This window comes from Stigmatopora nigra, chromosome 13 (assembly GCF_051989575.1).
Source record: "Stigmatopora nigra isolate UIUO_SnigA chromosome 13, RoL_Snig_1.1, whole genome shotgun sequence".
NCBI lineage: Eukaryota > Metazoa > Chordata > Actinopteri > Syngnathiformes > Syngnathidae > Stigmatopora > Stigmatopora nigra.
In genome coordinates this window covers 7816537-7841670 of record NC_135520.1, presented here as the reverse complement: position 1 = coordinate 7841670, position 25134 = coordinate 7816537, and the positions used below count along the sequence as shown (strand labels likewise).

Below are 25134 nucleotides of genomic sequence, written 5' to 3'. Positions count from 1 at the left end.
CTTACTGTTATGGCTGCTCTAATGTTACAGGTTTTCTGGTGTTACAGGAAGTACAGAAAAGAAAAATAAAATCTTACGTTGACAAATTTTGAAATGATGATAAGTATTTGTTATTAGAAGCCATTTATTAACAATACTTAAACGTAAAGTCTTACAAAATGGCCGTATTGAAATACAGTTTTAAATAAAACCAAAATACAATTCACTGCAGTTACAGATCTCTGGGATTTGTTCACATCGCTATTGTGCCTTAGTGTGCTGCTTGTACATTTTTGTTACCGCACTTGTGTTTACAAGCCAAAGTACATTGTGCACTGATTACCGTCAGTCAATTTGTGATATACAACTCAAATTATCTCCCTTGGGTCATTGATATTGGCAAGCCATCCAGGCAAACTACAGTAATACCTCGATTATCGCGGTTAATGTGGACCACACATGGCCGCAATAATCGAATAACTGCGAAGCAGGGTCACCCATATCAGTGCTGAGTGAAATGGAGAGGTATTACTGTACAATTTCAACCAACAATTCAAGAGATAAAGCCCCTTTTCTTAGACCTCCTGATCAGCAAAAAAAACTAGCAAAAATGTCCCTTAAAAAGTTTTTCCTCTTTTGCAAGTCCAGTTAATTGTGTGCCTTTGCAACTCAAGAAAACTGCTTTTTTTTTGCATCCTTGAGCTCCCCCGCCATGAAATTGTGCCCAGCAGTTCCTCACGCCGCCTGCGGGGAGCCCTAACCACATCTTTTGTGAGCATTTATAAGTAATGTGGTTTTTTTTGTGTTTCATTGGCGAGTCCCGATTGCGAGTCTAACCCACCAGGAAGGTCCCAAAGTAGCTGGCCCTGCCGTCGGCCTCCAGGGCACTGGCATTACCCACTGCCACGAAGAGGCGGTCCTCGGGCTGCAAGAAGGCGGTGCCCGCCTGATTCAGTGAGAACATCCCGGGCTCCCGACCCCGCGGCCAGCAGGCGCTCCGAGAAGACTTCATGAGCAAGATGGGGGCCGTGTAGGAGCTCATCTACAGAAACCACGTTGGAACATTTCAAACATGGTATTTTATTTGGTCTACATAAACCCCAGTATACGAGGGATTACTCTAATTGATATTAATGATGTTGACTCAATTGTGGCAATACTAGTATGCATAAAAACTGAGATGTGAATTCTGTTTCTAACCTTTTTATAAATATATTGGACGAGTTGGGCTCCATCCTGTCCCTGGTCTTGGTCCTGCTCCTGGTACTGCTCCTCCTCCTGGTCCTTGTTCCAGTCCGAGGAGAGTCTGAAGTAGGTCTGAGCATAGATAAAGTAGAGACCGGCCCGGGGCACCAACAACTCTCCTCCTCTCAACTCCACATTGTGCAAGAAGGATTGACCTCGGCGACCTTCCCATATCGTCACACGCTCGCCCAGGTAACTTCTCGTGACCTCTGCACACCAATATTTCAAATTTTAAGTTTGGGTATGTTTAGTTTTCATTCAATGCCGGTTACTTCTTTTTTCCACATATACTTCCATCATTTAATTTAAGTGCACACAAACCATGTATTTGGTCATTTACCCTGTCAAATTGAATAGAGCCTATATTTCAAAGTTATCCATTATATGGTGGTTCTTAATTTTTTTGATTATAGAACATTTGAAGAATGAAACTTAAGAATCATGACTTTTTTTAAATGACAAAAAACTATTAACAACTAAGAGATCTTTAAGATAGTTACTTGTAGAAAACATTAATCAACATCATCAGAAAATATTTACTGTTCATTTCATTTGTAATATTTTTAAATAAAAAAGTTACTCCTTTTAAATAACAAAAGGTAAAATAACCTCGACAAAAATATATTTAAAAGGCACAAAAATGTGGCAAAAAATATTTGACTTTAAAAATAGTCATTTTTTCCTTGTTTTCCCATATAAGACTTTTTAAAACGTAATATTTGATATCTGTTTTGGTTCATTGGATCAATAGTTTCCAGTTAAAAATAACACAATATATGTTGTCGTCAAAGTTGGGCCATTTTTACGTCAGAAAATCTATATATTTTTCATTTTCACAAAAAAAAACGGTTTAAAAAGATTCCCCCGGGTGACCCAGCAAACTTCCCACAGAGAAAGAAATTTGAAGCGAATGACTGTGCAACTTAGCCGCAGGCTGTAAAGAGATAAGATCAAAAAAAGCTCCCAGCCCATTCTTCACCTCGTGCAAAAGTTCACTTTTAAAAGTACTTGAGAAAAAACATCAGTGTTTTTACCTTCTTGCGTCTGGGAAGAAGTAGTGGCGGTGGCAGTCACATGGGCCGCCACGTCGGAGGGGCCTACGTGGCCATCGGGAAGGAAAGGCAGGACGTCTGTCAGCTTATCTGCCAACCACACAATCACGCCAATTCGTTGAGGTGGGAAAGATCGTTTGTCTTCTTTGGGTTAAGGCCGGCCGGATAAGCTCTTACTTGTCACGCCTGAAGATATTTCCTTCTCTAATCTCGTCGCCATCGCCTGCAACAAATACCACAACCACGTACTTTAGCACTAAAGAAGAATGTCCTAAATGGAGGCCTTAAGAAGAAGAAAAAACTTGCTCCTGTCACCAGTTATACTGATTGTTATAAAATTGGGGCAATCTTGTTTAAAAGGAAATTGGCCATTTTAGTTGGAAGCAAACTGCATGGGGGGGGGGGGGGGGGGGTCCACGTTTTAAAGGTTTGGAAAACATTTTCCACCCACTAGTTTGAGTCATCATCATAAAATAAGGCTTCTAAAATCTGAATGTTGATCATAACAGGACTACTACTAAAAGTCTCAAGAACCCGTGTTTTGGAAGAGTCATCACTTTGCATGTTTTTGGAATGTGGGAGGAAACTAGAGTACCCAAACAAAACCCACATAGCCCTGGGGAGAACATGTGTACTTCACATAGTTAGCTGATAACCTGGGATTGAACCCAAACTATGAACACACACACAAAAACTCAAGTAGCTATTTTGAGTGTAATGCAATCATTTCGAAACAAAACTATTCTAAAACGGAAAGAAAACCTTCTCAATGTGGTAGCGAAGTTGTTGCAGGACTTGCCAGCAGGGGTCGTTTTTCTGGTTGGGTGGAAAGTTGAGATCGACGTCAGTCAAACATGACAGACTCCCTTCGGAAAAGCCGTCCTGCATCTGTAAACAAGCGTCAATGGAAACCTTATCGAACATTCAATGATCGTCAATAATCAAATTATCCAAATCCTCTTTTTTTAGACTTTAAAAGTGTATTTCCCAATTATTCCCCCATTTTTAAAAGCTTATTCAAAGTAAAGTCAGCCAAAACAAAGTTAAGAAAACAATACTTATTTAGTTCTATTGTGGTAGTCATTATGGGGGTGATCCATTTGACTTTGTTTATCGCGGACATGTCTGGTCTACATAAACCATGATATTCGAGGGATTACTGTATTGTTTTAAATTTTAGGAACATACTTTAAGGCAAAAGGTAAACATTCTCAAATTTCTGCAGTCCCACAAACGATCAATTTTGTCTCTAATGAACATTTCCAGCTAAAATGTAAAGCCCCGCTCATTTATTTGAGCCGGTTAGTCAACCAAAACATTGTGCGACTCGTCTATCAAAATAATGATACTATCCCTAATTTCAACACACGCTTCCAATTAAATTCTTTCAACTGAAACCAAAGAGCTTCTTGAACTGATGATCCAAATCTTGACATTTTCCTGAAAAACTGTGCGTCCTATTGAAGATGGCCTTCCACGCGCTCCCTTTTCCGCGAAGTGCTTGCATTCCTGTTTGATGAGGTGAAACTCATGACAGCGCCTTTAACTTCCGCACTTTGACTGTGTTCATATAGTCCAGCAGGAAGGAAGGAAGGAAGGAAGGAAGGAAGGTTAGGATCCGCCTACCGTGTGCAGGACTCTGTTGAAGAAGACGACGCTGACCACCAGGGCGAGGGTCTGCAGTAGCACGGCGCCCAGGGCCACCAGCCAGAAGCAGTGCGGGGAAGCCCAGGAAGTGCTCATTTCGATGCCGCGCCGCCAAGTCCAGCGGACGCCACGAGGAGGAGGAAGAAGAAGAAGAAGAAGAACAGGAGGGAGAGAGAAAGAAGAAGGAGGAGGAGGAGGAGGAGGAGGAGCAGCGGTAGGGTGTCACTCTTTGGGGTTTGACTGCCTCATTATAGCAATTCATGTTGGAAGGAAGGCGAAGATTTAAAGGCGTTATGGGAATTAAGGCAGCCAAGTTTGGATTTTCCTGCAAATCAAGATTGAAATATTTGGAGGAATGTAAAAAAAAAAGAGTTTAAAGCAATATTTTTTAAGAAAGTCAACAAATAGCCAAAGTTCTCCATCATGTGAAAAATGACAAAGTGTGCCTATATAAATTGATGATTCTGAGAAATGTATAAAACTATGCAAGAAGACTGAAAAAATATGAATGTTATGTAGAAAAATGCCAATTACTTGAAGATGAAAGTTTATAGAAAAAAAATGGTGGGAAATTTGAAAGCAGTGACTAAAATTGGATAAACTCACCCAAAAAATAATGCAATTAAAAAATGGGAAAAAATATTAACCATTGGAATCAATAGGGCACATTTTAATCTATAAATCACATCCTTTTTTGGGGTACGTTTGATGCTGAATGATGTCCAATCTGTTTTTCCAGTGAGAGGCGAGCAGCAAATTAAAGGGAAAGAGATTACAGCTTCATCTTATTTAATAAGGTACGTAGACCTGAATTATGATTGTATTTTTCCTTCAAATGTGGATGTGAATTCCAGATGTCCCACCATCATGATGTCATTAAAACCCATCCTCTTCTGTACTTGTACTATAATTAAGTATTACTGACAAATGTTTTCCATTGACTAATATTTTGAGCAATGTGTAAGTCATTTACACTCCTACGATTTGGAAGGTTAAAAGTTCTTACGAGTTCATAAGACACCGTGACGAATTGGAAAAAATAATCATTAATGTCAGCTTGAATATACACCGCACGTTCCCTTATTTATTTATTTTTATTTTTTAATTCTTCTGGAGTTCTTTCATGCGTGTTAGTCGTCTGTGAGTAATTTCTGTGAACGTAGATTTATGTCTGCGGTGCAAAGGCAGCACATTTTCACATCAGAATGAAAAGTACTTGGGGGGGAAAAAATGTACTTCCTTCAATTGTGATCTACAACTTTTTCCCGAATGACCTCGACATTGTTTAGGGGTGGTCGCCATAGTTATCATTGGCAGGGGAACCGTCAAAAAAAGGTACAAAGTGTGCAAACAGGGAATTCCAACATTTTTCTAAAAAGTTTACACACACACACAACCAAGTTTTACAATGTTAGGCAAAAAAAATGAAAATCTGAACACAACTGGGAGAGTTGGCGTTAAATGTGAACCTTCCCATCCCATTGTCGACTCTGGGCGTCCAATCCCTTTCTAGTGGGAGGAGCGAATTAACAAATAAATGCTCATTTGAATCCTCCCTGTCAAGAGATTGGTTGTCAATTGCTGTCAATGGCAGACAAAGAGTTAATCTGTCATGGCCTCCAGTTGTTGACTTCTGAAGGAAAGGCTGTTTCCCCTCAGGGAGGGAAGTTGACACCCTGAGAGAGGCCCCCCCACCCTGCCTCCCAAATTATAGCAGCGAGTTAGCACATGTATTCCTTAAACAATAACAACTAGGTGCTTAATGCAATTGAAAGAAGACATTCCTTGCTTTGCCGCCCACAAAACTTGTCATTTTTCTGGCAGGGTCACATGAGTGCATTTATTTTATTCCCTTTAATTGAAAAATATGTATTATACAGAAAGATTAAGATAGTAAGCTTTGAGGGAGTTTTTTGTAACTGATGGAGGAACACAAATAGTGGCGCAACACTTGCAGACTGATTAATGATAAGTGGTGCACCGATACTAGTATCGGAAAGTAAACCGATACGGGACTAAAATGAAGTCATTAGTATCTGGTGCATTAAGAAAAAATGTTTTTTAAAATGTAGTAGTTTCCCTTACGCCGCCAAAGAAGAAGTGGTTTGAGTCCCGGTTAGGTTTTATTCAGGTTATACAAACATTAAAACATCTCAACCTATAAAATAATGGTTATCACTGATTCGTATGACATTTTTTAAAATTATTTATTAATATATTTTTATGAAATGTGACATTTCTCAATTGTGCCTTCAATTCACATACTGGGACTTTTGAATAAAATTGTCCAATTTGGATTTCTTACAGCACACTGCTTTGAACTCACTCGCCGTGGCTATAAATTGTCGCCAAGCCATCGGAGGTAGGAGTTAAAGGACCTCGCCCCCATGTCTAAACTGAAGAAGCCAGTTGTAAGGCTGAAGCACACGTGAAAGCCATCCAGGTGGTGCTCGGTGGTGACCGCCACACCGGCGTCCCTCAGGCGCCGCGCATACATCAAGCCGTCGTCTCGCAGCACGTCGTACTCGCACGTCATGACGTAGGCCTTGGGGCACTTGGCCAGGACTTTGGCGTCTGCCAAAAGTGGCGACACGCGCACGTCCAGCAGAGTCGGGATAGTTTGCAGGAGTCCTTTGCGGGTAACTAAGCAAAATTTGCAATGGGATTCACATCATTTCTATTCATCTGAATCTCTCAATATATATATTTTTGCCTACTTTTCATGCTCTCCTCCCGCACAGGAAGAAAGCCTTTCTGGTACTCGGGATCGAGAAGGACGGTCCAGTCTACACGGGCCCTCAGCTCCGGCGAGAGCTCGGAGATGACTTCGTTGGCGAGGAAGCGCGGCTCCAGGGAAAGGTCGACGTCCAGGTACTGCAGCCATAACTGCATCATGAAGGAACGGCTAAGGATGACCATGTCACGGTTTTGTTGGTAGGACGGAGTGTTGAAATCCAAGGCTTGAAGGACCGGGTAGATTAAGGCCTGAACGCTGAACTTTACGGGCATGCTGTCATCAGTAGCAACCTTTAACAAAGAGAAATGACATATCCAATTTTATAATATTATGAAGGTGGATTTCTGCCATTGTATATGTGTATAATGTCATAGGCAATTTCAACATATTTGACTTTTCTAACCCTATCAGAGGTCTTCATCACAAGGCTACTCACAGTCTGAGCGATGGCCGCTGACAAGTTGCCGCCCGCGCTATCCCCGGCCACCGCCACTCGCAGCGGATCCACGCCGTACTGGGCCAGCACCTCGGTGGAAAGGAAAAACCTAGCAGCCGCCAAGCAGTCCAGGTACGCCGTCGGGAAGCGTGTCTCGGGATACATACGATAACTTTGCAAGAGTATAAGATGTCAACATGAGACTAAATATTTCAAACTCCGCAGCCAATTTTAAACTCACTCGACCGAAACCACGACCGCGTGGAGTTCTTTGGACATTTGGCGACTGTTGTAATCGTATTCTTGATCAGCTGCAAAAACAAAAAGAATAGATTTCACACAAATAGCATGAAATGAACGAAGGTGAGATGTGGTGACTAACCAGGGCTTCCATAAGCCCAGCCTCCTCCGTGGATGTACATCAGCCCCCTCTTCAGACTGCCCTGGCCAGCTTCTGGCGAAGGCTGGTAAACCAGCACGGGCACGCCATCAAAATCTGCATCGCTGACTGAGCCTCCATCCTTATCAGTCTGCGTTTTCCGTTTCTTGATGGTGCCCGGGGTCTCGGAGTTCATACGGGTCAGTTTGACGTGGTTTACAATACCCAGCCACTCCAAAACGAGACCCTGAAGCAAAAGGAAGGCCATGCCAAAATCGGAGGATATTTTATTTTGTGAACATATTTTTGAATTTGGCCCACACAAGATGCCTCCATTCAGCCTGCCTTCTCTTGTAATTCTTAGTTTTAACACTAGAGGGTGCTTGTCACTTGAAGCATTGTCTGTCCATCAGGTCAGGGGTTAAAACATTCTGAAATCAATCTGAAACTTGATTAACAGGATTTCTTTGTTATTATTTCTTTTATTTATCTGGTATTTAGAAGAGTGCCCAACCTTTGACTAATTGTGCCTTTAACCACAAAGCCGATGTCGCCACGAGAAGCAAAGGTGACCATCTGTCCCCATGTTAACTGCCATTGCTGCATTGTTAATCAGAAAAATAAACGGCATTCTTTGTAAATGTACCCTTTCAGCACGTCTTTATGTCTGAATTTGTGGTAAAATTCAGTTTTCAGGGTAAATTTGCTCTAGTAGTGCCATAGTTGGTAATGTTTGTATTATTTGGTCTTATTACTGTCAATCCAAAGCAGCTAATTAGTGGAACAGCATTTTGTAGAGACCACTTTCTTGCTCACTCACCAGGCCTTTGAAAAATCGGAGTATGTCGTCCAGCAGCAAAATCTTCCCCTGCTGTCGAATGGCAGCAGGCAGCGAGCGGCTTGTAAAGCGAGTAGCGGAAAGCCACGGCCAGGCTGCCGACCAAGGCCGCCGACAGCAAGCACGGGAGCAGACACATCCTGGAAACTGGAGGTACTCTCGTAGTGCAGGTTTGCCCCGCTGACACTATGAAAGTGTAATAATTGTCTTAACTGGGACAAAGATAACAGAGGTAAATATCCCAAGACTGGGAGGGGCTAAGGCCGGCCTTTCCAGTTCAAACAAAGCCATGTCTTATTAATCATTACCAGAATTAAACAGCTTCTAAAATATTATTATTTTGCTTGGTTATATTCTCCCACATATTTTTTTTCAAACACATCCAAAGGTTAATGATTACATGTACACAACTTCAAAAACATTCAAGCAAAATGGAATAATGACAACAAAATAGTAAAACTTATCATGCTCCAGTTTAAGGCAGTGGTGTCCCGTCAGGGCATTCCAGACCTTCTCTGCTGGCCTAAGAAATATTTGAATCACAGACTGATGTTAATTATATTTTGTCCATGAATACTTGAAAAAAGCCTTAGTATACATGGTCATTTCTGCAAGGAAAAAAAGCCTTACTATACATGGTCATTTTCCAAGAAAATGTTCATCATAAATATATTATATATACATAAAATATAATAAACATAAGTCAATGAAGCATTCTTTGCGTGTCAAATTTAGACTTCTAATGGCGTCAGATGGCTTGGAATAATGGTGAGTTGATGTAAATAAGATACTAATCAAATATTACTCAATATCTGGTGAAATGTGTTTACTAATACGTACTGTTTTCTCGCATCAGGACCACAACTTTCCACGTCATCAACCCACGACTTTACTACGTCATCTTCAAAACATAGACAATGATTAAAAAAGAAGGACAAGTTACCTCTTGGAATACGGTAATCAAGCCACCATCTTTTCCACTTTGAATGTGGCGGAAACACATAGGCGTGGATTGATGACGTATGTGATTTAAGTAAGCGCATGCGCATTGGTCTTTCTTTTCATTCCCACGCTGACCGGCGACGACCACGCCAGCAAGGTAAGGCTTCTAGCAATTTACTGGCCTAAATGCGTTTTTAATCAAACTATCGGGAGATCTTTTAAGCAATCAATTGAACCCAAAACGCCAACAAATCTCTTACTTTAATGCCAGGTGTAACACACCGTCGGCGATTTAAGTTTCGGCTTCTTTTTCTGTGTGCCGTATGTAACTCGTTAGCATTAGCGTCACGATTTGGCTTAAAAGGTACGTTGTCCGTTTTCTCTCTATTATTGAGTGGTGTAGCAAGACTTTACATTTAATCTAACAACGCCGTGACATCAACCGACAGTTTGCTGGGTAAATGATCGCTCTAAATTTCTGAAATGCCATCCAGAGGCACGACTTAGTTCCTGCTGTTGTATTTAATGATATTTTTTATTGCTAGTGCTAAATACCCTATTGCGATTTGTAATTGTTCTGTTTTTACAAAAGAATCACTTGTGCAAAACTATTAACGTCAGTCTGTATATTGGATCGCCTTGTCTGGAAAAGGGAAAATAGCACTTAATACTCACTAACTTATTTTCATTCTTTAGCTTGATTGTTTATTCAATTTCTTGTTAGATTTCTCTATCCTGTATTGTTTAGCAACCCTCAATTACCTTGGTTAAATCATTTTTTTCCCTGTTAAGCATCAATTAAAAAAAACTAAACCTTTCTGTTGAATCTCCAGTCTTTATATATTCTAACATTTGCTTTTTTTGTGTGTGCACGCAACAGGTTCAAGAAAGAGATGTCCCTCGCAGGTTGCCCACTTGATGTCTCTCTTGCATCATATGTTGTCTGTACTTCTGAAAATCCAAATTAAATAAAAGCCTTAATCATTATGGTGACTTTTCACTGGCCCTTTATTTCCACAACTCTTTAACTAGATCTTTAAGGTAAGAATCTCATTTAATGGAGCTGGAATTCTGAGTGTTTATTCTCCCCGTTTTTTTCTAATTTTATTTTCCAAGTGTTTATTCACATTTGATTTCCCGTATCTTTCTAATGATATTTTCCAAGTATTTATTTCCCCATTATTTTACCCAAGTGTATATGCCCCTAGTTTTTTTTCAAATTTTATTTTCTAAGTATTTATTGCTCAATTATTTTTTCCATGTTTATTCTAAATTATTTTCCAAATATTTCTGCCCTTTCAAATTTGATTTTCTAAGTATTTATCCCCCCCTGCTTTTTTCAAATTTTATTATCTGAGCGTTTATCCCCCCCTGCTTTTTTCAAATTTTATTTTCTAAGCATTTATTCCCCCTGCTTTTTTCAAATTTTATTTTCTAAGTATTTATTCCCCCTGCTTTTTGTCAATTTTTTTTCCTAATTATCCCCCCCTGCTTTTTTCAAATTTTATTTTCCAAGTATTTATCCTCCCCCTGCTTTTTTCCAAAAAAAATTTCCAAGTGTGTATCCCCCTTTTTTTTTTCCCTAAGTGTTTATCCTCCCCCCTGCTTTTTTCAAAAAAAAATTTCCAAGTGTTTATCCCCCTCTTTTTTATGTCAATTTTTTTTCTAAGTGTTTATCCCCCTCTTTTTTATGTCAATTTTTTTTCTAAGTGTTTATCCCCCTCTTTTTTTTGTCAATTTTTTTTCTAAGTGTTTATCCCCCTCTTTTTTTTGTCAATTCTTTTTCTAAGTGTTTATCCCCCTGCTTGTTAACTTTTTATTTTCTAAGTATTTTGCTGTTTTTTGTTAATCTACAAATGTTTTAAGTATGCTGAACTTCAAATGTTTGCTTGTAAATAAATTTTTTGAACTTCAATTGTGACTTGCATTTTTTGTTAGATAAAGACCAACACATGAATACATTTCAAAGCTTTTATTTTGAAAAACTTAAATAAAATGAAGTAATTCCTCTAGTCACCAGCAGGAAATCTGGAAAACAGGAAATCAGCTTTTATTTTGAAAAAGTTTGTAGATTGGTTCCCGTTGGTGGTCCAGCATCGTAAAAAATCGAATCTTCTCCACCCTCTGGTGGAGAAGATTCGAAAAATGAAAAAGGGGGGTTAGTACACAGTTAGTTCAAAAAACAATGAGAAGGGCTCACCTTTTATTTTGAAAAACTTCATAGATTGGTTCCCGTTGGTGGTCCGGCATCGTAAAAAATGAAATCTTCTCCACCCCCTGGTGGAATTCTGGAAAACAAAAAAAAGGGGTCAGTACACAGAGTTAAATAAAAAAGAAATGAGAAGGGCTCACCTTTTATTTTGAAAAACTTCATAGACTGGTTCCCATTGGTGGTCCAGCATCATAAAAAATGAAATCTTCTCCCCCCTGGTGGAATTTTGGAAAACAAAAAAGTGGGTTAGGACAGAGTTAAATAAAAAACCATTGAGAAGGGCTCACCTTTTATTTTGAAAAACTTCATAGATTGTGGGTTTCTGAGGCTATCTGTTCATATGCAGAAACCAGGTCCCCCTGGTGGATTCTGAAAAAAAGGGGACAATACAGTTAAATAAAAAAAACATTGGGAAAGGCTCACCTTTTATTTTGAAAAAATGCATAGATGGGGGTGCCTGAGCCTCTGTACATAGGCAGAAACCTGGTGGATTTCTGAAAAATGAAAAACATTCACAAGGTCTTACCTTTTATTTTGAAAAAACTCAGATATGCTCAGGCAGAACAAATGAGTTTTTTCAAAATAAAAGTTAAGACCTAGGAAATGTTTTCATTTAACTCTATGTATTGACCCCCTTTTTCAGAATTCCAGCAAAGGGGAGCAGGTTTCCTGCCCATGTCAAGATAGGCTCAGGCAGAACCAATCTCAACATAGGCAGGAAACCTGGTCCCCCTTGGGTGGATTCTGGAAAACAACAAAGGGGTCGATACACAAAGTTGGGTAAAAAAGGCTTCGCAAGGGCTTACCTTTTATTTTTAAAAATCCATAGACTGGCTGTGGAGGTGCTTGAGCCTCTTTACATAGGCAGCAGACCTTGTACCCCACGGGTGGAATTCTAGAAAACAAAAACAGGATCAAGGCATAAAAATAATATATTTAGCTTTTTCCCCCTATAAAACATCCGAAGGGTAGACACTATTTTCTATGTCTTCCTCCTAGAAGAAATCAGGATATGGTGGGAAATATGGAAAACATACTGGACTGGGGTCCACATTACATGGAAATAAAACTACTTCTGCCTTGAGTTTTTCAGTCAATCATTTCAAATCCAGTAATTAAAAAAAATCATCTTAAAAAGCTTCATTTTTTTCTCTTGTACCAAGGGGGAAAAATGACATCTGCACTATTGTTGAATAAGTCTCTCACTTAGGTTGTCAAAACCACATTTAAAACTAAAAATGAAAAGGTCCTAGCCGAGGTCTTTAAGAAAGTTAAGGGGGTAAAAGTATACAATTTATTTAAGTGCATGGTAATCCCTCAAATAGTTCCACTACATGGCAGATTTCTTTGCAAGTTCAGAAAGATGTGAAATCCACATTGAAGCTACTCCTTCACTTGTCACTAAAGTATTTTGTTTTTTAAATTAAATTCATTAGGGCTGATCCCACTTTACAGGTTGTCATTTATCATAGCCATGTTTGGTCTACATTAACCGCGATAATCGAGGGATTGCCGTTTATTCCTTACACATCCACTAATAGCATTTGTGGATAACTTATCCACAGGTTTTGGCTATTAAAAACACCAGGCTAGGTAGTGTTTTCATTCAAAATATGAATGTATCATGACAAAAAAACGAGCCAATTGCGCAAAGCCTTGAATACTGAAAGCTGACGTTTAAATATTACACGGATAAAGAAAATCGGAGCTAGGTATTTAAAATGACTCACTTTGTTATGGCGTCGACAAGCTGCTCCTTTCTGGTCGTTTTAGCCACATTTTTGAGGTTTCCCAGCAGTTTGTGCTCGTTGAGGGACTGAAACACACAAAGGAATTATTTCTTTTTAAACAAAGAGCGATCGGTAACGCAATGTAGCCAAATTGTTTGCAAACATTTTATGTCTGCATCCACATGTGGCTACATCACGCGATCGAAGCTTGATCCCGTCAAAATTCACTCTTAAGACGAGAACGGGGGCTTCGAAATCCCCAAATGACAACATAGCGAATGTGCTGCATCGTTTTGTGAGAAGCTTGTCAAGCTTTCTTCTGAAAATCGTCACTTTTGAGCTGCTCTGCAACGCACGCCCGTGCAGCATAACGGCCGATCAGCCATCTTGGAGTTTGACGTCGACTATTTCAACTCTGACTCGGCCACGCCTATTAAAAATAGACACACAAAAAATACAAATTATTTTCATAATAACGTGCATTAGTAAGTGTGTGTGTGTCTGCTGGAGGGTCTTTAAATTGTTTTAGATTGGACTTTAATCCTTAAAAAAAAGAAATACATTGTTTTCATAATAACACGCATTAAGCAGTGGGTGGGGCGGGTCTGTAAATACTTGTTGACTGGACTTTCATAGTTCAAAAAATACATTGTTTTCATCATAATGTGCATTAGTCAGTTAGCTGTAAATACTTTTTGGTTGAGCTTTAATCCTTTAAGATACAGTATTGCACATTATGAACATAGTGATGACATGCACTTTAGTGTTTGTTTTTATCTCTAGACATTTAAATGATACCTTTAAAGCCATGGTAATCTTTTGGTACCAATAACTTTTATGTGAAAGGATGTGCAAAGAATACTGACCCAAGTTAAGAATTTCTTTGGACTATGATAATGAGAAAATATTTAAACACTGTAAGCTATTATTTTTTTTAAACTTTAACGGCAGATATAGTCAAGCTTTTGCCGATACTGCGTCTTCTTTCTCTTTTTAATACTGAATGACTTATCATTACGCATTCTGCCATGCCTGTATTGCCCCAGCAGAGTAAATTATCACCCTGAGAGAGTCTCCTTTGCCTTCTCAAGTATGGCAGCGTGTCAGGACGTGTGTTGAAAACATGATCACTTTTGGCTCCAAAAGACAGTTTTGGGCTGTTTATTTTTGTGAAACAAAAGACTTACCGTGTTGCAAAACCTGTAGATGAATCATTTAACAATACGCCTATGTCCTTTATCCTCTGCACAAAGGCATTGTGACAGCATGTTAATGGCACTTAAACTGGACAATTTCTCATCATAGCGCTCAAACTACAAATTATCACGAAGCCATCGGAGGTAGGCATCAAAAACCTTGACCCCGACGTCTGGCACTTGGCCAGAACCTCCGATCCCGCCAGCAGGGGGGATGCCCGTACGTCCAGCAAATTGGGAATTTCATCCTGGATTCCTGCGAGATTCACATCACAAAATAGCACACGTTTGAAATGTTTTCTTTCGTAGCAAACTGAATATTAAACGTTTCCTTACGTTTCATCTCCTCGCCACGCACAGGAAAGAAGCCTTCCCGGTACTCGGGGGGAGGAGGACGGTCCAGTCCAGGCGAGACCTCAGCTCTGGCGCGAGCTTGCCGCTGTGCTTGTTAGCGAGGAGCCGTGACTTGAGAGAGAGGTCGCCGCCCAGGTACTGCAGCCAAAACTGAGCCATGAGTGGCGAGGTGAGGAGGGCCATGTCCCCATTCTGCTGGTAGGACGGCGTTTTGAAGTCCAAGGCCTGCAAGGCCGGGTAGATCAAGGCCTGCACACTGAACTTGATGTTCATGCTGTCATCTGTGGCAATCTAGAGAACGGATACATGGACATCTATTTTCAAATTTAAACTAGAGGAACATTGAGAGAGCAGACTTTCATCTTGGCACCCAAATTCAAAGCAGCATATTTCTGACCTGGTTCTTTTTTTTCAACATATCTTCAAAACATGCACTGCAAATTTAAAACAAAGTATTCTCATCATCAAGTATTAGATTCAAATTTTCATGAGAAACCACCACTTATCTCTTTTTTTTCTATTCCACCCGTTTCTTAAATGGAGACCACTCACTGCCTGAGCGATTGCCGCTGACATGTTGCCACCAGCGCTGTCACCTGCCACGCCCACTCTCTGCCGGTCCACGCCGTACTGGGCCAGGACCTCCGGGGACAAGAAGTGCTTGGCGGCCGTGAGGCAGTCCAGGTACGGCGTCGGGAATCGTACATCGGGATACAAACGATAACTTTGAGGGTGGACGAGACGTCAACACAGTATACTTGTAGTGAAAATCTTGCAAGATATTTCCAACTTACTCAACAGAAACCACAACCATGTGGAGATCTTTGGACATTTTGCAGCAGCCGTAATTGTACGCGTTGACCTCTGTGGATCACAATTGATATTAATACACAGAGAAACCAGGATTGACAGTCACCTAATCACCAATTGTATTTGCAATGAGTTCATCATAGTGAGCAGTTAGTTCATTTCATATGCATAGATCACTTTATTTACTGTTTTTATTACAGAAACCCTTTCCCATCTATTGTATTTTTTGCTTTTTTAAAAATGGTGTGTGTGCATGCATATGCAGGGTGTTCCAAAATGTTTGACCCCATTTCGTGGGCCAATAAGTTTGATTTGAATTTTTGTTGGAAAGACCTCAAATTTTCACAACTTGGGTAGAAATGTTTCAAGTTTTTGTGTGTAACGTTTGGCATATCTACCTTTTCAGATTCATAAATGCCATTCACTTTGAATGATTGCGTGTTGCCATATGCTCGGACTCAGTCACCTGAGACAGTGCAGCATCCCATCTTCACAAATTTTGCAAAAAAGGCACCAACTTGAACACTTAATTTGTTGGCCAAACTCAATAAAAAATTTGCACTAAACAGGAAAAAAAGTTGTTTTTTGCTTAAATTATAGGTGCTACTCAAAATATCAAATCTAATGATCTACTTGAGCTTGTGGCATGCTACTGTGAAGATGCCCTGTCATGTCTAGTTGCTTAAAGCTAAGCAGGGTTGGTTGTGGTTAGTACTTAGATGGCAGACTGACTGTGAATACCAGGGGCTGTAAATTCTTATGTTACCAAGGGGAATTAGCTCAAAAGCTAAAGTTCTCACTTTGCATGTGAGAAGCATTGGGATCTTGTGGTTTGAGTGTTAGTGCTTTGCCCTCAGATCCCAACAGCTCTGGATGCGTGGGTTCAAATCCTGACCTGGTATTATCAGGTGCTGTACATTTTTGAATTACTTTTGTCCTCTTTCATGAATAAAGAAATATCCTTGCTAATGTGAGGTTCAATATAGAGGATTTGGATTTTTTTTGGACTACCGATTGGTCTAATTGGACTAAGGGGAATTAGCTCAAAAGCTAGAGTTCTCACTTTGCATGTGAGAAGCATTGGGATCTTGTGGTTTGAGTGTTAGTGCTTTGCCCTCAGATCCTAACAGCTCTGGATGCGTGGGTTCAAATCCTGGCCTGGTATTATCAGGTGCTGTACATTTTTATATTACTTTTGTCCTCTTTCATGAATAAAGAAATATCCTTGCTAATGTGAGGTTCAATATAGAGGATTTGCATTTTTTTTGGACTACCGATCGGTCTAATTGGACTAATGGACAAAATGGGTGCAACTTACTTGGACTCCCGTAGGCCCAGCCTCCGCCGTGAATATACAGAAGCCCCCTCTTGTGGCGACTCTCGCCAGCTGTCGCTGGAGGCTGGAAAACTCGCACGGGGACGCCGTTGAAATTTACGTCGCAGATCGCCATGGTGTCCTCACCAGCTTTAGTTTTGGGGTCTTCAAGCCTCCGGGCCATTTCTCGGGTCAGCTTGATGTGGTTCCCCAAACCCAGCCACTCCATCACTATAGCCTGAGGTTAAAAGGCAAAAAAACGGTCAACTCATCATTTCAGAAGCCAGAGTCTAAAGAGCCAAAATGTTTTCCTGGCTACTTTTGCTCTCCCTTGGTCTTACATTTGCATCACTTCACAGATCTTGGTAAATTGGGTGTAACGTGTGAATTGGCAAAAAAAAAGAAAAGACAAATCCTCCAACTATCTAAACAAAGGGCCCTATTATCATGCTTCATTCACTTAAGCGTAAGAGTATATCAAGTGCTATGATGATATGTTGACTGAAAAACCTGTTCTGCACGTTTCGTTTGTGGCAAATTTGCCCCGGTGGCGAGTCAATCACAGGGCGCAAGAAGACGTGCAAATAAAATTGACAATTATAAATTAACTGGTGCACATCACCATGGCCACCCATTGGCATACTTACAAAGCTCACTAGAATCTTGACATAAGCGTCCAATAGCAAAAGTTTCCATTTCTGGCGAATATTGGCAGGAAGAGGCGACATCAAGTAGCGGAGAGCCACAGCCACGATCACGACGACAGCGGTTGACAGCAGCCACATTTTGAATTCGTCTCTCAGGCTTCCACCAGCACCGATAAACAAGTGCTTTTTCCCCTGGACCAGTTAAACTGAGGGGGGAAAAGGGGCAAAGGTCAAAATGGGGAATGTGGTAAGACAGGAAGAAGCACTAGAGCAAGTTTTGAAAATGTCCATTGTCTAATTATTTTATACAAAAAAGACATATTTGTTTCAAAAAGCAGAATGGTGCTTTGGATGGTCGATAACGGTTTATATGCACTTGGAGGAAGATGACTGTTAGCTTTCTACCTGTGTGCTTTTATATTTTTGGGGAAAAGGCGAGGAAACATCCGGAGGAGTGTAAGGGAACTTTTGAGCGAGTTGCATTGTTCTTTAGTTGCCACAGGAGGGCGGGCGTGAGCAGTTGAATATGTGAGACGATTTTGCAGTAAAAACAAAAGGTTTTGTGTTTTTTGAGAGATATCAAGAGTTGAGACTTCTAAAAATTGTTTTTTTTAAAAACATTTTTAGTATATTGTTTATATTATTATGTAGGGGGCGGTCGGGTGGTGTGGGTGGTTAGCACATCGGCCTCAAAGCTCTGGGGTGCTGGGTTCAAATCCAGGTCATGTCCAGCTGTGTGGAGTTTGCATGTTGTCAGTAAGTCAGTCGGGCCTGCGTGGGTTTGTGGTGTCTTCCTGCATTGCAAAGACATGCATGGTAAGATTGAAATTTTCAACTTAACCCAAAAAAGTTCTGTAACCAAATAATTTAGGTAGAGGTATGAGTGTACTGCGAAAACAATCCGAAAAATTACAATAATGTTTACTTTGTAAATTTACTCTGATGTGAGACTACAGCACATTTTTAAGGACATGTATCCAAAAAAAAGAAGTTGTCATTACTTCTTCAGGGGGACCAAGAATTAAATTTAGATTGTTGTTGTCAGTCTGGTCCAGAGTTATTTTTTTCTTTCCCCAGTGACCTAACTACTATAATCACAGCAAAGAAAGCATGTGGCAGTCTTCCGTTCCCGCTCCCTTCGGGTCGTCTCTTCCCACGAGTTCACGCGGATACTCGTTCCTCGCGCTTTCCCTTGTGAGAACATAAACAGCGCCGGGTCGAGGACCCAACCCCCGTCACGGACAGATTTTCCAAAACAAGCCGCGGCGAGCGCGCCCGACTGACCCGTGTCAGATTAACCTTTGGGGCTCCCTAGGGAGGTGTCCTTGAAAAGTGAGAATAGCCAATGAAACGTCATGAAATCTGCTGAAAAAGGAAGCAAATCATGCTCAATATTTGCGTGGAGCGTCCGTCTATGTAAACCTTAAATGACAGTATGTTCTGCTCTTGGGATCCATTTCATCAAGTTGGAAATCCCATGCCAAAAATGTGTCTTGAGCAAGAGAGTCAGCAGAATGCAGAGTATAAACTTAAATGTGATATACCGTGTGCATGCCGAGCATTAGAAATGGCGCTGCTTTCAGTCTGTGGTATGAAGGGAAGGCCTCTCTGGTGTCATTGACTGGAATGACACTTAATGCTCATTTAAATGCAGGAGGCGCATGCTCTGGTTTTCAATTTCATGCCGATCGGCCTTGTTGTTGTTTTGAACCATTTATCACCACATTTAAAATTGAGCAAGCAATTTTTCCCCAAACATGGATTTACTACAGATGGAATATGTATGTGGGTTTTCCACATAATGGAACACATTTTAAACTTACGTTAGTTATTTCAAATTACGATTGTGGGTTTTGACAACAATTTAACATCATAGCACCTGTCTGCAATCAACTCAATTCAACTTTTAAAACTCTGGGTTGGTAAAAATGACTTGTTTTGTGTGGTTGGAATGAAAACCTGCAACCATTGCAGGCAGCCCTTTGTGGACTAATTGCCCACCCTTGATCAACACCATGTATCTGCAACCAACACCATGTATCTGCAACCAGCCCCAAAAGGCCTGTAGTGGATGCATCATGCAAGTTTTCATTTAATTGCCCACTCTTGATCTAGATAATGCATATCTGCAACCAGTCCTCAGGGCCTGCAATGGGTGCACCATGCATGTTTTCATTCCATCTGCTGGAGAATGGAGAAACCTCATTGTTTCAAGATGGAATAAAAGCCTGCACCCACCTTTGTGGAATAGTTTGGACACCCCTAATCCGAATCTATATAGACATACCCAAAGGAAAATACACTTTTCGTGCGGATGCACGTTTAGGTATCGGTTTTTTTTTACGGATGAAGATCAGAACTATGCAGTTTACCTTACAAGCTGACCGGCCTGTCGCTCTGGAGGAGCCCCCGCCCCGACGCGTTGATTTCGGGAACTCCCCCTAAGTTCCCCCGGCTCTCCTCATTCTCACTCGGCTCACTTGCTCCGGGAGCTGTCAGGCACACAAACATTGCACGGACCCACTCTTGAAAAGATTCCCACGCGTGTTCGTTAGCCCAGATCTGGGAAGGTTCTTACCGGTTCGCCGAAACGCTGCCAGCCGCTCGGCTTGCGCGTCTGCCGGCGGTCGTGACACGGCCGAAAAGAGCTTCGCCGGTAGAGGTGGAGGAGGACGAAGAGGAAAAAGAGGTAAATGGCGATGGTGTGTTTTACCTTGCATTCGTTCTCAAACCTGCAGTGTGTTTTTGGGCGTGTTTGCGGAAATCATTTAAAAACACCTGGTCGCGTTTTTTCCTAACAATGTTTGCTAGTTTATGGGTCACGACTCTGCCTGGAAATCACGCTTTCAGATCTCCGTGACACTGAAATGAGGGGTTCGCCTGTTATGTTCAGGTAACTTTGGACTGCACTCTGATCGAGCAGAACCCATCACATGTAACGTATGACTTGCTGGAGAACACCTCAGGTAAAAGCTCGTATATTGTTTCTCTATGAAGTTATGGGTTTGAGTACTGGTTGTAGAAAATCCCACTCGTTTTTGCGACACTCAAACGCCTCACTGTTGTGATACTGTAAAAACTGTCCTCTTAATGTGTGTTTCCCTCAATTATATGTTGCATTTGTGGTGTGTGCGTGTGTATGCAAGTGTGTGTGTGTGTCTGTGTGCACGTGTGTGTGCGTGAGAGTGATTTCTTGTCAGATCCTGTGTGGTGGGGGTCAGTCACTAGGTCGTCTCTGTGGAATTCTCCTAGAATAGATTCCACACACACACATGCATGAACACACACAAACACACACAAACACACACAAACACACACACACACACACACACACACACACACACACACACACACACACACACACGCATGCATGCATGAACACACACATGCATGAACAGACACATGCATGAACACACGTATACACACACACACACACACATTTAGACGCAATGAAAAGAAGAACTAAATTAGTGTCTGGTGATGATGGGAACTTCAGTGAGGGGAACTTGTGTCTTTGTAACCCAAGCTCGACCATCAAGGCCTTGAGGACCAATGGGTCGATGTTGTGTTAAGGGAAGTTTACGATCATGTTTCAGAGCCGCTGACGGCCATAGACGTCCAATCCATTTTGGGAGAGTGATGTCTGGCATGTCGTATGGATCATCCTGAACGTCGCTTCTCTACATAAAGAACCAGTTGTCACATCATGCCAGAGTTTGTGATGTGCACTTAGCATTTAAAGAGCTACTTGGAGAAAAAGTTTACATTAGGACAGATTTTGTAACTCTGTAACTCTGCCAAATATTAAAATAAAAAATACAATTGATCTCCAAACTGTGCTGCTGTAATCAAGTCTTTCACACTTAATACTGTAATGTATAAATCAGAAAACTGAAGGTGGCTTTCTGAAGAAATTCTAATCCCAAATGTTCTATTCTAAACTGAGCTATTAGTACTGTGCATTTGTTTATTTTTATTACATAACACCCAACTTGCTGCAACTTATGCGGTGGCAACATGTTATATAACACTGGCTGTAATTGGGGAAATAATTGAGGTGGGGCACTTTTCTTTAACTAAAAATGGAAGGCGCACCCTTACAATTTAGCCCCTAGGACCTCCTCCCTTTTATAATTTGTGAGGCACGTTCACGTGGATACTGTAAGACTTTTGCTTCCTTAATTTTAATTGGGCAAAAAGCACCCACGCATGAACAGATTGCATGTCTGTGGGGGGGGGGGGGGGGGTCAACAGCACGCAGCACAGTGCTACTATTGTGTCTAGCATCTACATGGCACTTTCAGGGAAGGATACAGTCATTCACATTTCCCAGCAGCGTATGTGTATGTGTGTGTGGGTGGTCGTGTCATATTCCATGTCGTGCTGCTGGCTGCTAAAAATGAAGATGCAAAAGGGAAAGTGAGTGTCAAGGAGCGAAGGCTGAGCATGTGTTTGTCTTGTTCTTTTGACAGCCAAGGTTGCGATTCTTTGGTGTACAGTTGGAATGATAAACACATATGGTCTTTGTTGGAAAGAATGCAAAATGGTTGAAATTGTCAGATTGTCCAGTTGCCTTTTATTTAAAAGCATTTGCAAAAATTTCTAAAGAGTTGGAGTGATATCCAACACGTGGTAAATGAGTTAAATGTGGGCGTAAGCTAATTGTTTCATTCCTTGACTGTTCTGGCTGGAAACAATTTAATAACTAACTGATCTGGCTTGCAATTTGAGTGCTTCTTTGGACTGTGTAGAAAGATTTTCATCATCAAAACAGGAGACCTGTCATCAGAAGAAATAACTGCCTATGACAGATGTCCTAATCTGTCATTTAGTAATTCATATCACTTTTGATATAAAGTTGACATTGTTTCAAATGTCATGGGTTAGGGTTAACGGTTAGGATTACAACACTGAATGGCATCTGTCATTAGCAATCATTCATGGTCACGGACAGGTGTAATGATACAGTTATAATCGTCTCGTGACACTGTCATGACATGTACTCGAATCGTCTTACCTCGGCTCACGCTTCAGTTTACTCAGTAAGGCCCATCCATCTTCTGTAATGCTGAAACATCATTAAACCCATGGGTTAAGCAACGATACAAAGAAATTTGACGAAAATATCTTTCAGATGGAGATGTCAAAATTGCTTTATATCTTTGGGGCTTTATGTCAAATCTGATGGTGTTAAAAGCAATCAAAGATCATTGAATCATTTTTAGTCCATGCATGTGGAAGATTCTGTGTGGTTGTGGAAATGTACAAATTGTTTTTTTCTTTTTATCAGAAACCAAGAAAAGACAAATCTTAAAGTAACAATAGTAAAATGGAGAACAAGAGGCTAAATAGAGATCTGTCAATATAACCAACCATTTTTTCTAGATAACTTTATCCCAATAAAGCAACATAACAGGCTGTAACACTCGAAAAAGTTTTCTGATCAAATTCAAATAAAGATTATAGATGTATAGGGAATATTTCCTGTGATTCCCCTTTTTAAATACATAACTGCAGATCTGCTCTAATTTCAATGTTCAAAAATGACTTATTGATCAGCACAATCAGAAAAGCTGTCAATCCAATAATTGATTAAATTCTGAGGCCCAGTTGGAAGACATAACAGCTAAAAAAAATGAGTTTGACACCCCAGCTGTAACATAACAGACTCCTCGGCGCCTTATTGTAAAACACATTGACACTACTGCAAGATCTACCGCCAGACATTGAAGGAAAGCAAAAATACATGAATGGAAAGAGTGCCGAAGTAAATAAGTGTGACTGGGAGATGTTCAGAGCCCCCCACTCCCAAAATCAATCACCACTCCTTCCTTGACTGGCTCCATTGTGAACGTAGTGGAATGCACCGATTGGTTGGTGGCATCTGAATGTCACTGCTTCTCGTCCCTGCGCCGTGGAATGCGTTCGTTGGTGTGTGTACGTGTGATGAGTTGCTCGGCTGTGTGTCGCGCGTTTGATTGTGTTCTGTAGTCCACACTGGCGCTCTTTGTCTGGGTGCACAGACTGAGTATCTGAACCCAGCATTCCTCCCACTTAGGCCACCACTTGCCAAGAAGGAAAAAAAAGACGGCAATAAATAGCAGTACCATTCACGGTCATGTTGGTGTGGTTTCACTGTGGCCCCTCACTTTAAGGCACGGTCAGCTAAAAATATTTTATTGCCTTTTTTTTGCTTTGTGAGTGAGCCTTACTCTCCCACTTGGTTTTTGTGAGCTCATAAGAGCGTAATTCAATTGTTGCTGACTACTCGAAAAAATCGAGTGGAAAAACGTGTTAATTCTCTCAAGTGACCGGAATAGACTCGAAAAAAATCCAACTTGATTAAAAAATGAATAACTTTTTTGACATTGTTTGACTTGCAATTTCAAGTCCTGCCTACTTTTTTTTTTACCAGTGCAAAATCAAATTTGTAAAGTCAATGTCCAATACGCTTTTCCTTGAAAGCCCGGCAGTCCAAAATCATATTTCTATGACCTAGACAGCAATAGACCTTCAGTCTTTTTTTAACCGGGAAGGCCTGGCATTCCCAGCTCAACCTCATACAAACGATTTGGACATCTATCCCCATGACTGGCAGCCATTATGTTACCTACCATGACACCGTCACCTCTTTCTCGCCACTGGTAATTGTGTTTTATGACTTTCACGTATGGACCGGCATTTACCACATCCCGAGTTGAGTTACAGACACGCTTTGACCGTCTGGTCTAAAACGGCAAGAGTCCACGGGCTGCTCTTACTGCCTGCTGCGGGTAGACCATTCGTCTTACTTTCCACCGCAGCAGCTAAAAGATGGCACCCCCCAAAAAAAGGATAAAAATGAAGAGTGATAGAACAGAACAGGAAAGGCTTCTGAAAGACAGTAAATCTCCTCTGTGGTGGAATCTGCTTCACCACAGAGGTCCGCTTGGGATGTGCCAGTCAGCATCTGAATACAAGCTAAGTACATTAACATATGAAGTGGGAGGAGAGTTTCACATTTCAGAGGCTTTTTATTGACCAGATGAAGATTGCTTTGACACAGTGCAGGGCCTTAATTACTTTGATTGCTTCGATTGGCTGAATGCAGAAGCGGGCCGATGGGAAGATAAGAGCGCCAGCCTTTATCTCGGTCAGTAAACACACGCGGCCACCATTCAGAGGACACTAATGCTGTCATGAACACAAAGACGCTCAAGCGGGAGATTTGTGCACAAAAGGATTGGGGATACTGCAATTTTCCGCATGAGGATGTATGTAGATGCACTGTTTTGACAGAGTAGTTAGCTCGTCAGCTTTTGAAAGGCAAGTGGCATTCAAATTGATACGACCACAATGTTCAGTCTACCGCCATTCATTTGTAGCCCAGAAATTAAACTAGATAGGCTACAAAATGGGGATCTACATCTAAATACTGATGTGGATGTTAAAAAAAAGTGGCAAGGAAATGAACAGTAGTTTTGAGATCATTTCTGGTCTTTTAAATACCGGGCAACTATATCAAGATAATGAAACTTAGCTCTTAGATAAGAGATTTGATCAGAAAATGTATTGTTTGAACCATTTTGAAGTAGTGAAGCATTTTTTTCCATATCAATTGTGAGACTTCTGACTC

At 40.9% G+C, this 25134-nt stretch overlaps 3 protein-coding genes and 1 long non-coding RNA gene across 7 annotated transcripts in view; 1 reads left to right on the top strand and 3 right to left on the bottom strand.

Moving 5' to 3' along the window:
* Positions 1–592: 592 nt before the first annotated feature.
* On the bottom strand, positions 593–4096 carry LOC144206859 (tumor necrosis factor ligand superfamily member 10-like). The gene is made up of 6 exons (XM_077732057.1): positions 3903–4096; positions 3039–3164; positions 2454–2499; positions 2259–2366; positions 1180–1433; positions 593–1021 (listed from the first exon to the last, which is right to left on the bottom strand). The coding sequence occupies exons 1-6, from the start codon at positions 4017–4019 to the stop codon at positions 812–814; spliced, it is 861 nt and encodes a 286-aa protein (XP_077588183.1). The 5' UTR covers positions 4020–4096; the 3' UTR covers positions 593–811.
* Positions 4097–5758: 1662 nt separating this feature from the next.
* nceh1a (neutral cholesterol ester hydrolase 1a) lies at positions 5759–20318 on the bottom strand. Its single transcript, XM_077731585.1, is given in 15 exon segments — positions 5759–6566; positions 6641–6950; positions 7097–7268; positions 7338–7407; positions 7479–7722; positions 8296–8499; positions 14585–14649; positions 14730–14780; positions 14783–15038; positions 15300–15471; positions 15542–15611; positions 16876–17110; positions 17520–17725; positions 19892–20011; positions 20098–20318. Coding segments are annotated over 13 exon segments (2295 nt in total). The 5' UTR covers positions 17658–17725; positions 19892–20011; positions 20098–20318; the 3' UTR covers positions 5759–6258.
* Positions 11213–14561, bottom strand: LOC144206860 (uncharacterized). The gene is made up of 5 exons (XR_013328458.1): positions 13198–14561; positions 12274–12362; positions 11755–11836; positions 11456–11543; positions 11213–11379 (listed from the first exon to the last, which is right to left on the bottom strand). It is a non-coding gene; the product is annotated as an uncharacterized LOC144206860 (long non-coding RNA).
* The window catches only part of ppp2r3a (protein phosphatase 2, regulatory subunit B'', alpha), a 29212-nt gene continuing 22335 nt past the window's right edge, over positions 18258–25134 (top strand). For 2 of the 4 annotated variants that reach the window (XM_077732052.1, XM_077732049.1), the window contains exons 1-2: positions 19761–20208; positions 20413–20485. The gene's annotated coding sequence lies outside the window, so the exon portion shown is untranslated. Of the gene's footprint in view, positions 18336–19760; positions 20209–20412; positions 20486–25134 lie in introns of those variants that run through there. The other 2 variants (XM_077732051.1, XM_077732050.1) reach the window with 2 other exon arrangements.

Bases quoted from the DNA above. Each gene is read 5' to 3' on its own strand.
- LOC144206859 (XM_077732057.1), bottom strand. From the start codon at position 4,019: ATGAGCACTTCCTGGGCTTCCCCGCACTGCTTCTGGCTGGTGGCCCTG. The intron at 2,367-2,453 runs GTAAGAGCTTAT...TGTGGTTGGCAG, and splicing joins AATATCTTCAGGCGTGACAA to ATAAGCTGACAGACGTCCTG. The intron at 1,022-1,179 runs GTTAGAAACAGA...TGGTTTCTGTAG, and splicing joins TCCAATATATTTATAAAAAG to ATGAGCTCCTACACGGCCCC.